Below are 18,113 nucleotides of genomic sequence, written 5' to 3' on the forward strand. Positions count from 1 at the left end.
GGCTATTTGAATAGACTTGATAAATTTATAGTCACTCTGACAGCTATTCTTTGCAGAAATTAATTTTTCCAAATCAACTTTAACCCTGAACTGTGTAAGTGGGGCCCAGTGCAAAACAAGCACTTCTTTTAGATAACACTGAAGACAAAAAGGATAGAAACAGTACATTCTAAAGCATCAACCACCTGAGAGGTGTTTTATAGTACAATCTGTGAAAATGAAGGCACATTCTGTCTGTTGAAGATATAAGCAACTGGAAAAGGATTCAATTTGATCATGTCCTATTGGTGTGGCACCTCCAGAACACAGACTGAGCGCAAACAGGTGCACAATTCAATTACTAAAGGCAAGCAGTTTTGACAACTGATAACACAGGTGCTTATTTTCAGCAGAGCTAACCTCCAAGATGCTACCTATGTATGTGCCGTGGCCAGAGACCAAGTGTTGGTCAGACCTATGGCAACTAAATATTTAACACATTTATGAAGTAGTTTTTTAAAAATCTGATCCATTAATCCTATAGTAAATCATTCAAATCAGCCTGAGTTAATGATTCTTCTCTATCTTTAGCTGTGATTTAAGGCACACCAGCATTAAAAATTCTACCTGATCAATTATGCAGAGCTAATGGCACCTGTGTCCTCGTGACCTCTACATAACGGCAGTCGCGTCCAAACTTAGGATCCCTAATTCCGCTTGCTTAAAGCACCAAAGAATGTTCAGATACCAAAAGCTATAGCATGAAGGCCTAGAGTCAGGTGGCATACTGTGAAAAGACAAGATTTACAAGTATTTTGCAGAAATGCTATCTGATGAGTAATTTTCACGAGACTGAACTATTCAGAAAGAAACAGCAGGAATTCCAATACACATCCACTTCGGACAAAGGACTTAGAAAGTCTGAGAATCCAATGTAACAAATTCAACCACTGCCCTCTCTCTTCATCTGTCACTGAGAACAGTTCTTAATATAGGAAGCACAGGCAATAAAGCAGTAAAGTCACTTCAAATCTAAGACAAATCCTTCTATCATTAATGAGGAGACAAAGGTACTGACAAACGAGGCTGCCATGCCCTGGGTATCACACCGGCCTGAAAGAGCCACCAAGGGTCCTGCTTGGAGTTTCAAGCACGTCTCTCCTACTCTGCTTCCCAACCAGAACCTGACTTGTTTACTGTCCTATGGCTGAGCTCAGGAGGTGGCGGACAGGACTAAGGCCTTTTTAAAGGACTATGTTTTGTTTTGACCGATGCAATCAGTTGTTAATATTTAAGCATTGGCAATGAAAGAAAGTCTCAGGTACTAGATCTATACTGAAGTCACAGAAATATTAAACAAGATTGTAACAAGGTTTACTAATGAACTTAGTGACCCGTCTTAACCTAAGAAATGGCCTATGATCAGGAAATAAGACACGTGACACTGAGCTATTACCCAAGACATAAAGGAAGTTTGAGAGGATTTCATATTTTCTTAAGAGTACTTTTGAGAGCTTTTCTATAGTTTCGAATTCAATTTACATCTGGCCATATTAAAGAAGTGGCACCACTTTGTGAGTCCTAAGTCTGAAATTAAAACTATTTATTCATCTCTAAAAGCAGCCAAAGCAGTGACCCTTCATGCCTTTAACTTATGCAACAGCTATTTCCTTTCAGTGTTTAGGTCGAAATTTTACAGGGAGGGGAAAAAAAAAAAAAGCAACAAGAAACCAAAAGCCGCCCATAGGCAAGGATACTGTCGCCTTCCCAGTCTTTCCCTCCCACCAGCTCCTGGGCTTACCTGAAGTCCTTCAGCTCCTGCTTGGCGCTGCCGTCCTCTCTCTTGTTCTCACTCAAGTCAGCAGCAGCTGCCAGCTGAAGGCTTCGGGTGACTGGCCCCCCGCTCCGCTCTCTAGATTTTATATTGAACCGGTCTGTTCTTCTCTTACTCGCCAAGGTGGATTTGCTTTGTAAAATGGCTTTGCTTTTCTGTACCCTCACGTGCAGGCTCCGCGATGTTTTGCTGGAAAGCTGAGCAGAATGATTTTTGGCCACAGCTTTAGGTTTCTTCCCCTCAACATGAGTTATTTTGGCCATTCTTATCGGGCTGGAGTTCCTTAAAGAGGAGGAGCTTGGTTTTTTGGATTTCACCGAAGCTGCAAACTTGACGTTCTGCTTGGACCTGAAGGATGAGGAGGGGAGCGGGACTTGGGTGGGGCCTGAGCTGCGGGCTCTGGTCTTGCCCAACGGAGTCTGCATGCTTTGCATTTTAATCTCCGCATCCGCTGTCCGTCTGCGGTGGTTGCTGTTGCTGTTTTTGTCACTACTTGCAGGTGATGAGTGTCCACCTTTCTTAGATGAATGAGAAACTTTTTTTTTGGGAGGGGAAAGGGGTTTCTTGGGACAGCTGAAAGCGGCGTGTTTATTCAGGCTTCCAATGTAAGTGAACTCTCGATTACAGTAAGGGCAGATGTGAGAGGATGACTCACAAGCATTTTTCAAGTCAGCCTTCTGCTTTGCAGATTTGTTTTTCTGAAGAATTGCTTTCTGTACAAGCTGATTTTTTTTCTTCAATGCATTTAATTTGAGCTTATTCGAGGACATTTTGCTGAGCTCAACACTAAAGTTTAGCCTTTTGGGCTGTCCCATTCGTCGGAAGGCATTTTTCCCAGAGTTATCTAAAACCACCACGCCATTTTTGGGTTGCACAGTTTGTTTTAATGGTACTGGGTTCTTCTTAGGCGTGTACCTCTTCTTGTCACTTGCAGAAGCACACGCCAGGATATGTTTGTGCAACTCCGGCATGTTGTCGACACCTTTTCCACACTTGGTGCAGCGAATGGCAGTAGTAAAAGTCTGTGGAATATTGTGTGTAGTGAAATTTGTGGCTGTCACACCAATCCCCATGGGGTTACGGTGATGGTACTGAAATGGAGGTGGTTTAAAGCTTGGGTAATGCTGATTGAGGCCTAATCGAACATCTGGATCTTTTGTCTTTATTCCAGAAGCCATTATTTTTATAGTCGTGTAAAGCTCTTCAGAGGAATCGTTTAACTCCTCTTCTTCTTTCGAAGTTTCTAAAGGATCTTCTGGCAAGCTCTGCATATGCTCTACATGGGCCTTGCTGGGATCTGTAAAGTTTTGGGGCCTCAGAGTCCCGCTTTCAAACTGGTGATGTGTGCACACCTTATCTGGGTGGAGATCTCGCTGGTGCTGCTGCAAATTGCACAAAAAAGCAAATTCTTTTTTACAAACAGAACACACAAAGATATTCCCAACTCCATGAAGCAAAAAGCGATGTTCTGACAAGTCCGTTTTATCCTTAAAAAGCTGCACACAAAATTCACATTTGAAGGGCCATTCTTCAGCATGAATAGATAAATGTTTGGTTAGATCTTTAATGGAAAGAAAAGGTGATTCACAGACATTGCAAACAAAGTTTTTGTTGAATGTTTCCTGAACAACATCCTGTTCAGCAGCAGACTGGGGCTCTTCCCTGGGTTTCAGACCTTCATTCTCCAATTCCTCCTGTTTGAAAGATATCATGGGGAGAGAAGCCTCCAGATTATCACCAGAGGAAACAACAGATGAGATCGCGGAGAGAGGAGGTGGAGAAGGAGAAGAGGAGGAAGATGAAGAAGAAAATGAAGAGGAGGAGGAAGATGAAGAGGAGGAAGAAGAAAGTGTTGGAGGCCCGGGTGATGCGGCAGACATCAGGGACTCCACAGGAGGAATGGGAGAGGGAGAGGGGGACACTGTTGGGGACAGAATTGGAAGTGGGGACTGTGCAGTGGCATTTGAGAGTGGAGAAGGGCATGGATGTGGAGATGCACTGGAAGAGGGGGCTGGAAGAGGTACGGTAGGAAGGAGGGGAGGGGGCGGAGTGGCAACAGTTAATACCGGGGGACAGGGTGGAGGGGAAGAGGGATCTGTGGGGATCAAGAGAGGAGGCAGCTGACCAGATGAAAGGGTGGGTGTCTGCAGGGCAGGTGATGAAGGACAAACATCAGGTGGGGACTCAACAGTAGGGGCAGGGAAACCAGAGTCCGGACCGAGGTCAGGATCTGGCTGAGCTTCTAGGGATTTACAAGGACTTGGGCTCCTGGTCATATCTGCAGGGTTTTCTACAGGTAAATCGATGCCATTATATTCATTGAGAAGAACCTTCTGCAGCATGCAGGTGGTTGGTTTCCTTTTCTTTACAGCACTACATGTAGGCTGCACTGAATGATTCTCTTTGAATTCCTTGCCTTCAGAGTCACTACAAGGCTTTTTATGCACACTGAGATCTAAGACAGATTCCCACTGGACTGGAGTCTTGCCTGTACCCTCAGTCTTCTGTTTGACACCGCTGGATAAATCCAGTGGCTGCTGGTTGCACACACTGCTAAAAGCAGAACTGGCTGTCCACTCTTTAGACATTTTATATTCATCAAAGCATGGAGGGCTCACAGTTTCTCTCTCATCTCTCCCAGACAAACTCCATGCTGGTGAGTCGCTATGACTTTCTAATTTGGATTTTTTGGAAGTCAGCACTGCATCGGTCCACGCTGCTTTCCCATCACTTGGCTTTCCAAAGTCTCGAAGGGCAGGACTGTGCTGTGGAGAACTGGGAGGAGAGCTGGTCCGCCTCTTAAACCTACTTGAGGTCACAGGCAACATTGATGCAGGAGCAGACACACAAACAGGACCTAATTTAGCTATTTCAGTTGCTGAAATCCCTGCAGGAGGAGTTAGTTTATCTTGGGTTTGAAGAAGTTGCTTGAGCTTTGATGACAAATAAACACTTTTCTCTTTATGGAAAGACACTGCCTCCGTTGTTGATATGCTAAGAGGAAGACTTAAGGAGCAGGAGGGGGCCATGGGGTCAGAATCTGCTTCGGCCTTAATTTTGGGCAGTGCAGGCGGGCTCGCCGTTCTCCGTTTCTTGGCCTCACTATTTGTGCTGCCCGAAGGCTCTTTAGGAAGATCTTCTGTTACAGGGACCTGTGTGGTCTTTATATTTTGAGTAATTTCCACTGTAACTGGAGTAAGCAGACAATTTATACCATACAAATCTGCCGAAGCAGACTCCATCTCAATCACATCACAGTTACTAGTGTTGTTATTAGTTTGAATTTTACCATCAATATAGTAATTTAAGTTTTCAGAGATATTGCTAGAAATGTCCATGATGTACACGTCATCTGCTTCCCCTTCCTCCTCTGGCTCTGTGCTTGGTACATAGACGTTCTGGGTGGCCTGGGCCTGTTCTGCTGGAGGCTGGGGCTCTTCAAGGCCTCCTTTTCGCCGTACACCTTTGGGAATCAGATGGCGTTCATGAACTCTACGCTGATGCCGTCTCATATTAGTATGAGTTCCAAAAACCTTTTTACAATATTTGCACGGATGAAGTTCTTTAACTTCCCCATTCTCTTCTACAACAGAAGAATTTACTGTGTCTTGGGAAGCCTTCTCTGAATTCATGATCAGACAGTCTGGCCCAAGACTGGGAGGACTCAACTCATCTTTTGAAGTAACGTTTTCTCCAGATGCTTTGCCATCAGCCAGGTCCTCTGACGGCTGTAGTGTTTGGCTGGGTTTCCGCTTTAACCCTGCTTCGTGGCGCCGCTCATGCCGCCGCCGGTTAATCTGTGTGCCAAAGGCTTTCCCACAGTACTTACATTTGAAAGCATGATTGATGGTGGATATATGGATATGCATGTGACGCTCAAGCCCCTGTTTGGTTGTAAACTTCCTTTCACAATGCTGACATGGAAACATAAACGTTTCAAATACATCACCATTGGCCTCTTCTTTAGTTCTGGGGATTTGCATGGCAGGTGCTACCTCTGAGAAGTCTTCAAGAGTTTCTTCTGAAGTTGTTTTTGGTTCCTCTAATAAATCTTCTGGCTTCTCATCACACCGTATTTCTGGCTCTTTCACAGAACTTTCATTTGGCATGCTGGCTTCTTCTTCCCCCTCTTCTTCCAACTCATCATCATCATCTTCTTCTTCATCCTCCTCTTCCTCCTCCTCCTCTTCCCCCAAATCATTCACCTCACAATCTGCTGCTTCTAATCGCTCGTCTGGTTCTGGCTGTGGCTCCCAGGCAGGGGCAGGGGTTGCTAGTTCTGGAGGAACCTCCTGGAGGGTGGCCGGCTGCTCAAGTGCTGAGGCTGAAGGCTTCTCTTCGTCTTCTTTAGGACCTAGAAAGCACATGGAAGCAGAAGCATGGAAGTGAAGCATGGGAAACCAGCTACTTGGTGAATAATTTGTATGATTCAAGTGATTTCTCTTACCACCTAAAACATGAGGGAGATGATGAGGAACAATAAATTACTTCTATTTTATATACTTAATTGATAAAGTTGTATTGGATATGAATCCATTTCATTCATCCATTCATTCAACAAGTATTTAGAGTACCAGCTACATACCAGGCAATATTCCCAGCAGTGAGGATACATACACGAACGCAATAGACAAGGATGTCCGTGTGGAGCTGGGGTTTTGTGTTTAGTTGCACATACATACAACTCTGTTTACAGAAACTGCAGTGTTTAAAATTGTGTTGGAGTAAACTACATTTTAGGAGAGTAGTTGTAAATTCTAATTTCTCATGATTCCAAACTGGAAATAGTTCATTACCAGACATATCACCAGGTTAGATCCTTGCGAGTCTGTCTGGAGTAAATGATCCTCTCTCCTTCTTAACTAAAACGTTATATTCAGAAGCTAGAACATTTTCCAGAATCATGTAATCACAAGTTTTTCAAGCTAGATAATCTTTGGAGATCATCTCTTCTAAGCCTAGCCAAGTTATTAAGAACTCAGGAGCATCTCACTGAAGGGAACAGAAATCTGCAGTCCCTTTGGAGTCCCTAGGCCAAGCCCACCTGAGGTGGGTGGTAGAAGGCGGTCACGGAAGGACTTGCTTAGAAGGTGACAGTGGAGGAGAGACCTAAGGAAAATGAGGCATGCAAATACTGGGGGGCGGGGGGGGGGGGGAGGAGCCCTACTCGATAGAGGAACCCTCAAAATGCATAAGCACTGAGTCAAGAACATACTAGATGCGTTCAAAGAACAGCAAAGACGTCAGTGAGGTGAGGTGGGGAAGCTGGGGAAAGTGAGGGCAGGAGATAAGACTGGAGATGCAAACAGGGGCCTACTTACACAAGCCCCTGCAGGCTGCTGGCCTTTACTCTGAGTGAAAACGGCAGGCTACCAGATAGAAATATATAATCTGATTTGTATTCAAGAGACTCACTCTGGTTACTACAAGGAAGATAGTGAACCCTAGGTGACAAGGGTGGAGGCAGATGGACAAGACGGGGCCCACTGCATCCTCCAGGAGAGGCAGGATGGTAGCACAGGGGTGGCAGCAGGGCGGGACTACAAGTGCTCTGGATATACTTTGGTGATGAAGTTGACAATGCGCCTGCTGACTGGTTGTGGTGACAGAGAAGACGACATTCCACAGAACTGCGATAATCCTGGCTAATAAAATGTTGAAGACCACAAGAGAAGCAACTATGGTCTGTGTGCATGTGCATGTGCATGTTGTGGGGGAAATCAAGAGCTTACTTCAGACGTGCTAGAGTTTAAGGTACCTGAATACATTAAGTAGACAGCTTTATATGAATCTGGAATTCAATAAAGAGGCTGGCCTAGAAATTTCAAAATCCTAGAGAAGGCCAGAGAAGGTATCGGACTGGATGAGGTCACCTGGCAAGTGAACGCAGGCAGAAGAGGGATGAGACGACTGTGTCCCAGATGACTCCACAACTGAGGCTGGGGGAAAGGCCAGTGAGGTATCTGGAGAAGCAAGAGAGTGGTGGCCCTTCGGCTAAGTAAACAAACTGCTTCACGGAGGGAATGATCAGCTGTGTTCAGAACTCCTGCTGGGTTGGATAAGGACTGAGAATGGAACATTCCATCTGCCAAGGCAGAGGTCTGGTGATTGCGACAGCAAGTGGAGTGGTGGGGACAAATGCCTAACAGAGTTCCTAAGAGAATGGAAGGAGACGGGAGAGACAGGGAAACTATTAGCGACTCTTTCAAATTTAGCTGTAAAGAAAAAGAAATGCAGAAGAGACTGGAAGAAAACACAGGGACAACAGGATTCTTAAAGACAGAAGCTGTAATCATGATTACTAGCTGTAATCATGCTAGTAGGAATGGTCCCCAATGCTGCTGTCGTGACAGTCCCACTTCCTGCACTGCAGAACCGGGCCCCTCTACCGCAGGCACTAGGAGAGTGAAGAAAGGCTCCGTGGAGCAGGCAGAGCTATTCTGACTTCTTCTCCAGGCTACATTACCTGGCTGTTCCCCCAGGCACCTGCAAATACTGACTTAGCACCCACTATCTATCAGCACTAGGTAAACAAGACTGTCAAGATCCTTACCCACAAAGAGCTTCACTTTCATAGAAGCCACACACAAGCAGGAAGGCAACGAAACTACAGAACATTAATGGCTGTGTTTATGGAAGTAAGTGTGGTACGGAAGCATCTCACACAGGCTTGATTAATCAGGAAAGGATTCTTAGAGAAAGGGCTAAGCAGACTGAACCTGAAGGATACAAGAATTAAGGACAGAACAGGAAAAGCAAGCAGAGAAGAATCAAAACATAGAGAACATTATAAATTAATGTGGACTTATCTGGCAACAGTGGGGAGCCGCTGAAGGTATTTGAAAGCAGGAGAGTGCCATCTGGGAGATTCGGCTGCAGGGTGGGTGAAAGGATGGGGGAAGGTCATTACTGGAGGCTGAGGAGCAAGACTGGCCGAGTGGAATGAGAATGGAGATGCTGGCTGCTGTGCTAACAAGGAAAGGGGAAGAAGCAGTGGAGGCAGAAAAGAGCAGCCAGACCCTCATGATCCGAGAGGCCTGCTACTGGACACGTGGACTGTGTGGACACAGTGGGGAAGAGGTCAATGCCAGGTACTATTCATACAAGCTCACTTATTCAGTCCTAGCCCCCTTGCTGTTTCCCAGGAATATGAGGAACTAATTTTTCCCATCTGCTACTACATTTACTAGCAATGAGGTTTCTGTTTCCAAACAGAAACAGCCTTCTCTCCCCCTAGACTAATTTCATAAATTCCATGAGCTTTCCACAAACTGGGCAACCAGTCATTCGATGGTAGTAATGTATTTCAAATTAGGAGCTACCTCTCTTTTCAAAGACATTTTCAATAGAGACCCAGAATACTGCCAAAAGAGTTGAAATGAAACAACAGAAAATGCAATTCTAAGGCTCAGAAATTTCCTAATACACTTCATTTTCAGTCAAAATCTGTGGCTTCTTTTGATGGGGAAAAAATGTCTTTCCCCATGACTGGTAAACAATCCCAGATTTAAAACTGTCCAAAGTAATACAAACCAAAGACCGACCAGCTCTATTAACAAGTACAGCCCATGCCAGAGTGGGTCCACGCACTTGATGTGATCTGTGGAGTTTTAACATAAAGGGAGGTTTGGGAGCACAAAGAAGAGTCTGAACTGTTTGCTCATGATACAGACCATTAGCTGAGGACAATGCAGAACATTCAGGGGAAGCCTACGACCCCACTTTGACCAGCTGTGCCACATACTGGGGGATAAAGAGCAAGTGTCATTTTTCTTTTCTTTTTTTCTTTTTTTTTTTGAGACGGAGTCTCGCTCTGTCTCCCAGGCTGGATTGCAGGGACGCGATCTCAGCTCACTGCAAGCTCCACCTCCCAGGTTCACGCTATTCCCCTGCCTCAGCCTCCCAAGTAGCTGGGACTACAGGCGCCCACCACCACGCCCAGCTAATTTTTTGTATTTTTAGTAGAGACGGGATTTCACCGTGTTAGCCAGGATGGTCTCGAGCTCCTGACCTTGTGATCCACCTGCCTCAGCCTCCCAAAGTGCTAGGATTACAGGCGTGAGCCACCGCGCCGGGCCAGCAAGTGTCATTTTTCATGGGACCTGATGTTGCATCAGGAGAAAAATAATTGTCTTGAATTACTCAAGGGGAGTAGACGACTGTTGAACCTGTTTTCTAATTCTGCCACCAAAGGTAGTAAGGTTCCTTTCTAATTTTTGTTGTTCAAAAAAAAACTCTCGGCAAATCTGCAATAAGGAGGCAGAACTTAGTTTTAAGACTCTGGGAAATGAATTTGACTATTCTTGCTTCATAAAATGGCACAGAAAATTATAATGTTTTATGAATGTTATCATCACAAACAGTGCTTAAAAATGGTTATGAAAGGCATCCAAAATATTTTGGTTATTTTCCCCTACAAATATTTCTTAAAGAGTCACAAACCTGTCTTCTGAAATTTGCCTACTTGGGTCACTATAAACAACTCGAGTAAGCTCCGATCTGCGAAAATTTGCCCACGGCAAATTAAGACACACCTCCTTCCCTTCTGCATTAATAGTCTCAATATGGTGGCCCAACTGCAATGAGCACAAGGCAAGCTGTCTTTCTGACTTTCAATCCATGCCTCTTGGTTGGATTCTTACGTCACAGCAGGCCTAGAATATTAATCAGCAGAGGGACTATAAAGGAGAAAATTTTAAGGGGAGAAACACGAAGAGAGAAAATAAGAATTTAAATTCTAACAAAAAACAGAAACACACTTCATTCTGTACACTTTTTGTTCTGTTATACAAAAATCAAAGATCTTTGATATTTTAAGTAAATGCTTAATTTGCAGTATAAAACATCCATGTATTAAAGTGTACAAATAGTTAAGTATATATACAGCAAGATAAAATGTTCACTAAATATATATACCCATGTGACCATTCCACAGATGAGTAACAGAAAACAACAAGCACCTCAGGAGCCTCCTCATGTCCTTTTGCTATCACTATTTTTTGATGGTTTTGAACTTTATGCTATTTTTAAATGCAATCATATGTTTCATTTTATTATCATTTTTATTTTTTTTAGAGACAGAGTCTCACCCTGTTACCCAGGCTGGAGTACAGTGAGGGGGATCACAGCTCAATAGCCTCAAACTCCTGGGCACCAGTGATCCCCCCGCCTGCAGCCAGGACTACAGGCACATGCCATCATCTTAGTGAATGTTCTTATTTCATTTTCTTTTGTAGAAACAGGGTCTCACTATGTTGCCCAAGCTGGTCTCAAACTCCCGGCCTCAAGAGATTCTTCTGGCTCAGCCTCCCAAAGTGCTGGGATTACAGGCGTGAGCCACCACACTTGGTCTCATTTTATTTTAACAAGGGAACAAGTTCATTTTTAAGAAGAAAAGTCTTTCATAATTGTTTGAAGGGAAGGTAGCATATAGAAGGCTCAGCTTACCATATTAAATTTAGGCAGCTTTTTTGCTGTTTAACCTCATAAAGATCCTAAATGATTCTCAGAAGGACAACACAAGGAGACACAAAGTTAAATTCACTGGGTACATATATACTCAATTCAGACCAGGCCAATATCACAAGCTTACCTTCTGCAGAATCTCTCATATTTGCAGAGGTGAAATCTGGCTCACTTGTCTTCAGTTGTATGTCTTGGATTTTGTTTCCTTTGTTTTTATTTTCCTGGGATTTTTTCTTCCCTGAAACACAATTTTTATTTATTTATTCATTTATTCTTTCATTCGCTCATGTGTTATTCTGAATTATTGAAGAAGACAATTATTAATCCAATCAAGCACACTGTATATTCCTGGGCAATTATCACTTTGGATTCCTAAAGAAAGGAATGAATCATGAGTATAAATACTATGTTATACAGATAAATGATGACAGAGGGGAAAAGAAAGAAACCCATCAATCTTGTATTTTTGAGAATCTTGGGCATTAGTTCCCTTCATAGCTATAATGACCATCAAATTATGAGGTAAGGTATTCTCAAAAAGCTACTATTGATGTCAAAGGAAAATTAGTAATAGCATTGAATTTCAATGCCACATAGTTAATAGGGACTGACTATTTGTAAGAAGCATATTAGAGAAAAACAATGTTATAACTTGGGGCCCTTTTAACTAAGACATGATTATCCATAATTGTTGGAAGCAAAACAAGAGAAGCAGAGATTCTGCTGAATTTCAAAAGATACACATTCACAATGGCTTAAATACCAAATTCAGAGTAATTATGAATAATTCACTGTCCACCAGCATGGCACTCTGAGAGCCCTGAGGGATCTGACTAGGTCCAGCCCAGGTCAATATTTCATTAACAATTCAGAGGATGGAATTCAGAAACACTGACTGCATTCCAAGTGATACCATACGTTTAGAAGGTAAGATTAAATTGCAACATCATTCTGATAAGCTGGAACAACGAACTCAAGTCATGAAGATAAGAAACAATTATCTATAGGAGTAATTATACTGAAGAAGTCAGAAGCCCAGTTTCTTTAGGATTTAACCAGAATTTTTAACCTTTCTTTTACATTTTTTAATTACCAGATTTCTATTTTTCTGGAAGCTGGTGTTTCACAGTCTTCAGATCCAGACAGATCCCCATTCTTCCCTAACAATCCTCCTTTTTCTCCACTGCTCTCCCCCAGACAAACCTCCACCAGCTTCCAGAACTACAAGCCTCTGACACTTTTTATCTCTGCGTTAGTAAAATCAAACTAAAAACGACTTAAAGCTGCTATACACACATAAAGTTATATTCTCCATAACAGAGAATCACTACCAGGAAGCATAATTAGTTAAAACTGTAAACAAACAAAAATGAGGTCAGAGACATAAAACAGCATCATTGAAAACATCTAGATTAAAAGTAGAAACATCAAGTACAATACAAAGCAAAAACAAACCCTAAAAACCACCACCAGATTTTGATAAAAAATTTGAGAAATAACCTTAACAGTCATTTTGCTTGTTAATCTTAAAACGCAAATTCTAAAATACTATTTTAAACGCATTTTTTTTTTTTTTTTTTTGAGACGGAGTCTTACTCTGTCGCCCAGGCTGGAGTGCAGTGGTGCGATCTCAGCTCACTGCAAGCTCCACCTCGCAGGTTCACGCCATTCTCCTGCCTCAGCCTCCCGAGTAGCTGGGAACTACAGGCACCTGCCACCACACCCGGCTAATTTTCTGTATTTTTAGTAGAGACGAGGTTTCACTGTGTTCGCCAGGATGGTCTCAATCTCCTGGCCTCGTGATCTGCCTGCTTCAGCCTCCCAAAGTGCTGGGATTACAGGCGTGAGCCACCGCGCCCGGCCTAAACACCTAATTCTTCAGCCCATAGGAAATCCGATTTTTTTGCCACTACATTTATAAGGGTTTGAGCAAATACATTCCTGATAGCCTGTCTATCCATTCACTTCCAAAGGCACTTAAAATGGAACGCAAGAAACAAACACACACTTTACTGGGACCACAATCCCGTGGTAACAAGAGTGAAGGATCTGCACAGAGCTGACTAACACGTGTCTCCAGGTGAGGAATTATAAGCCAATCTCCCCATCTCCCTCCATAAGGGGCACAAACATCTAAGCACCTTTCCACAGGCATAACCTCCTCTTGTGATTCTTTCTCCCTCTGTCAACTTAACAGCACTTTGTCTAAATCAGATAATGACAAAGGTTCTTCAGGGATCCAGTTTTAAGGGAATTTGGATTCTACCTCCTTTCCATCAGTTCTCTTACACTTATGACATAAGCTAGTTCTGTCTGTGTGTAATGCTCAGCCCATACTAGATTACTGATAGCAAACAAAATGCTCATTGCCCAAACACATCCATAATACAAATATAAATGACTACTGACATAACTTCTCTGTGCTGCAACTGATGTGTGAGGAAATCCATGGCTTCTTTTATGACCATGTGAAGAAAGAGTTCCTGGCGTAGCCCACAGATTCAAAAATCATATTCAGAAACTTTTTCCCTGAATCCAATGACATTTTTATAAGACATACCCCCTCAGGCGCCCCAAACAGGCCAAGGAATGTGCCTTTTTACTGATCATTTACTTAGTACTTAGTATGAGCTTTTACAATAAATTAAAAGAGGTGTAATGTAAACCTTCACTCCTCGCATAAACCTTACACACATTTAAAGAAGGGCCACACTGTAAAATTTAATAGAAAAACAGATGTCAATTTGCTGTAATACAATCACTTGCAAAAGAAATGCAAAGATTTTTCCACAACCTCCCAAGTGCTGTACAAACCCAGTCTGTAGGTCATATAAACAGCAAAGTACACTGTTCTATATGTAAATAGAGTATTAAATAAATGTCTAGATGAAATCTTAACAAAAGGAAGTACAATCTTAATACCATTAAGATGCACTCGAAATCACATACTATCTAAAAGGTAAAGTGCTATTTTAAGTTTTATAACAAGAACGTTAGAGCACCTAGCTGACTCTAAATGTCAAATTCCTTTTTTGGACAATCAAAACTAATCAGTGAGAACTCCCTTTTCTCTCCCCAGGTGTCCTCTTTAAAAGTCATGACCCTGGAAACCTAATCCACTATGAGTAGAAGCCATTTGTAGTAGGTACATCTCCTGTATCCTATCAGAGGACTAAGGAAGGTATCCCGCCACAGACCGCTACAGGTGCCTCAACCACACCATGAACGACATCTGGGCCAGATAATCAATCCTTGGCTGTGGGGTGGGCTGTCTGATGCACTGGAAGATGTTTAACAGCACCTGTAGCCTCTATTTAGTAGATGCTAGTGGTACCCCGCTTCTAATTGTGACAATCCAAAGTCTCTAGACATGGCCAGATGTCCCCTGGGGAGATTTCCTCAGGTTAAGAACCACTGGGCTAGACCAATGCATTTCTGTGTCACTAAAGACCTGTGAAACTTAACAGTCTATATACGTATTAAAAATTACAAAAAGTACTTGAATAACACTAATAAGCCAATTCTAAAATGAAGCGATAAAGAACTAAATTTACCACCAAACTAAATTTGGTGAACACCAACAGACTTAGTTTATCAAGGAAATGAGTGTATCACGAGTCTATCATGGAATTGAGATCATCTGACACCTGAAACAATGTTCTCAATCTTCATGAGAACCATCTGTTAAGTTACTTCTCATCATGACAGCCTTAGACTAGGATAAAGGAACTATCGAAATCACCTGTCCTGCCTTCAATTTCGTGGGAGAAAGTGAAGGCCAGGGCCAGAGGGGGACTAATTAGTCTATGGCAGAACAGAAAGCAGAACCAGGGGTCCTGCCCACACATACACATGCTTGGTGTCCCTCACAATCTCCAAATATTGCAGCAACAGGTGGTGGAACCTGCCACATTTCCTTAAACCAGTACTGATTTCTTCTGACACCTGATTTCTGTCCTATATGTCATCAAATTAAAAGAAAAAAACTAAACCCATAAGGACATTTACAAAGAGGAGATGGAATTTGTGAGCTTCTCTCTGTGAAGCAGAGGAGCAGGAGCCACTGGGAGCCTGGCAAGCACACAAGTGCACTTACCATCGGGTCCTGGGGGTCCTACAGGGTGCTACTGCCAGCTGGCTGCTCCGCTTGGTCTAGACAAGAAAGACAGAGGAATGAAACACAAGGAAAGTGAAATGGAAATGATCACAAGAACAGCAGAGGGACAGAACACCACCATGTGCATGAGGAAAAGAAAGGAATACATCAAGATGAGAGACTGAATGCAACAGAAGGAAAACAGCAGTTACCTACTGCATCAAGTTGCTCACATACCAAAATTAATGTTTAACTGTGTACTTAGTTGCTGAGAATAAGACCAATTCATTCTTGGGCCTATACTGTGCCCTTATTCTAAAACTGATGCCCCTACCACTTAATGGATCCATTTTGCTAGAAGCCCCCGAAGTCCCAACGCATAAATCCCTTTACAAGGGAGACACCCAAAGAGCAGAGATGTGAAATAATCTGCCCAATGCCACACGACTACAGTAGCTGTAAAGCCAGAATGAAAACTCAAGGGCCAGGAGCAGTGGGTCACACCTGTAATCCTAGCACTTTGGGAGGCCGAGGCAGGCAGATCACCTGAGGTTAGGAGTTCAAGACCAGCCTGGCCAACATAGTGGGTGAAACCCCATCTCTACTAAAAATACAAAAATTAGCCAGCCATGGTGGAGGGCACCTGTAATCCCAGCTACTTGGGAGGCTGAGGCAGGAGAATCACTTGAACCCCGGAGGTGGAGGTTGCGGTGAGCCAAGATAATGCCACTGCATTCCAGCCTGAATGACAAGAGCAAAACTCCATCTTAAAATAAAAAAAAGAAGGCCAGGCATGGTGGCTCACGCCTGTAATCCCAGCACTTTGGGAGGCTGAGGCAGGTGGATCACGAAGTCAGGAGATCAAGACCATCCTGGCTAATGCGGTGAAACCCATTCTCTACTAAAACTACAAAAAACCAGCCAGGTGTGGTGGCGGGTGCCCGCAGTATAGTCCCAGCTACTCGGGAGGCCAAGGCAGGAGAATGGCGTGAACCTGGGAGGTGGAGCTTGCAGTGAGCCAAGATCGCGCCACTGGACTCCAGCCTGGGCAACAGAGTGAGACTCTGTCTAAAACAAACAAACAAACAAACAAAAAACTCAAGGACAAAATGTTAAAAATGATCTTTCTCTTACAGTTAATTCTTAGTATCAATAATGACTTAATATGCATACTTTTTTTTTTTCTTTTGAGACAGGGTCTTACTCTGTCTCTCACTCTGTCATCCAGGCTAGAGTGCAATGGCACGATCTCGATTCACTGCAGCCTCGACTTCTGGGCTCAGGTGCTCCTTCCTGCCTCAGCCTCCTATGTAGCCGAAACTACAGGAATGTGATACCATGCCTGCCTAAATTTTGTTTCTTTTTTGCAGAGACAAGATCTTGCTGTGTTGCCCAGGCTGGTCTCGAACTCCTGGACGCAGCAATCCTCTTGCCTTGGCCTCTCAAAGTGCTGGGATTACAGGTGTAGCCACAGCATCCAGCAGCATACCTTACTTTACAAAGCATTTTACATCCATTATTTCACTGGTTTCAAGGGCAAGTGAAAAAAGTTGCATAAAGACTTGCCTGGCCAGGCACAGTGGCTCATTGCCTGTAATCCTAGCACTCTGGGAGGCCAAGGTAGGCAGATTGCTTAAGCTTAGGGGCTCAAGACCAGCCTGGGCAACACTGTGAGACTCCCATATCTATCAAAAAAGAAAAAATTAGCTGTGCATGGTGGTGTATGCCTATGGTGCCAGCTACTTGGGAGGCTGAGGTGGGAGGATCACTTGAGCCCAGAAGGTCAAGGCTGCAGTTAGCCATGATCATGCCACTGCACTCCAGCATGGGCGACAGAGATTGTCTCAAAAACAAAACGAAGACTTAAACTGCATTTATAGTTTTTGTTTTTTTTTTTTAAGCAACAAATTGGAACGCTTTTTTTTTTTTTTAATTTCTATTTTATCTTGTGGCAGAAACAAGTCAATAGCACGGAACCCTGATCTGAACAAGTATGATTCACCACTGAATAGTATCAACAAATCTGGATTTTGTAATGAAATAGCTACCAAAGACATTCAACAGCCATAATGACTATTTTCTAAGACAGCATTATACTGCTGATGCCTGTGATATGAGTTATAAAACCAAAATTGCCTAAAGCATCGCATGCAAAATTTAACCTAGGTCTGGACTATGTTCTACTATCCTAATAAACTGGACAGACACACTAGGAAATTCTAGAGAATAATGTTTCACTTTAAAATGTTCAGGCAGTAGAGAGAATGCAAAATTCTGGGAGGCCTGCTCAAGTTACAAGAAAAATTCATCACAACAGTGAAGGCTCATGCATTTGGTGATTTAAATGAATTAAATTTAAAACTATATGTAACTCTACATGTTCTGCCTCCTCACTGGGGAGCTATCCAACTCTGAAGGATAAAATCAGAATTAAGTATCTGTGCACAGAAGCTAGGTCCATCCAATCTTCACTCGGGGAGCTCATCCTCTTACTCAGACACACAGTTGGTTCCAAATCAGACAAGACTCCAACTGGGAGATTTCCACAGCTGTACCATGAATGGTCATCAAGGACACGGGCTTCCCAACAGCACTGATACCAACTCACCAAGGTGGGTTGTGCCTGCTGCCTCCAGTTCCTCTGCCCTCCATCAGTCCTTCATCCTTGCAACTGAACTTCCACCCTCTCTCTACAGGAATCCAATTCCCATGGTTACCACTAATACCATAATTACAAAA

At 43.2% G+C, this 18,113-nt stretch overlaps 1 protein-coding gene across 6 annotated transcripts in view; it reads right to left on the reverse strand.

Annotated features, from left to right (window-relative positions):
- Positions 1-18,113, reverse strand: part of PRDM2 (PR/SET domain 2) — a 128,272-nt gene that overhangs the window by 40,462 nt on the left and 69,697 nt on the right. For 3 of the 6 annotated variants that reach the window (XM_015114644.3, XM_015114702.3, XM_077973683.1), the window contains 2 exons: positions 11,406-11,516; positions 1,781-6,167 (listed from right to left, as the gene is read on the reverse strand). The exons of 1 other annotated variant lie outside the window; for it this stretch is intronic. In XM_015114644.3, the coding sequence (XP_014970130.3) occupies positions 1,781-6,167; positions 11,406-11,516 (4,498 nt within the window). Of the gene's footprint in view, positions 1-1,780; positions 6,168-11,405; positions 11,517-15,374; positions 15,488-18,113 lie in introns of those variants that run through there. 2 more of the 6 variants (XM_015114826.3, XM_077973711.1) reach the window with 1 other exon arrangement.

Source organism: Macaca mulatta, chromosome 1 (genome assembly GCF_049350105.2).
Source record: "Macaca mulatta isolate MMU2019108-1 chromosome 1, T2T-MMU8v2.0, whole genome shotgun sequence".
NCBI lineage: Eukaryota > Metazoa > Chordata > Mammalia > Primates > Cercopithecidae > Macaca > Macaca mulatta.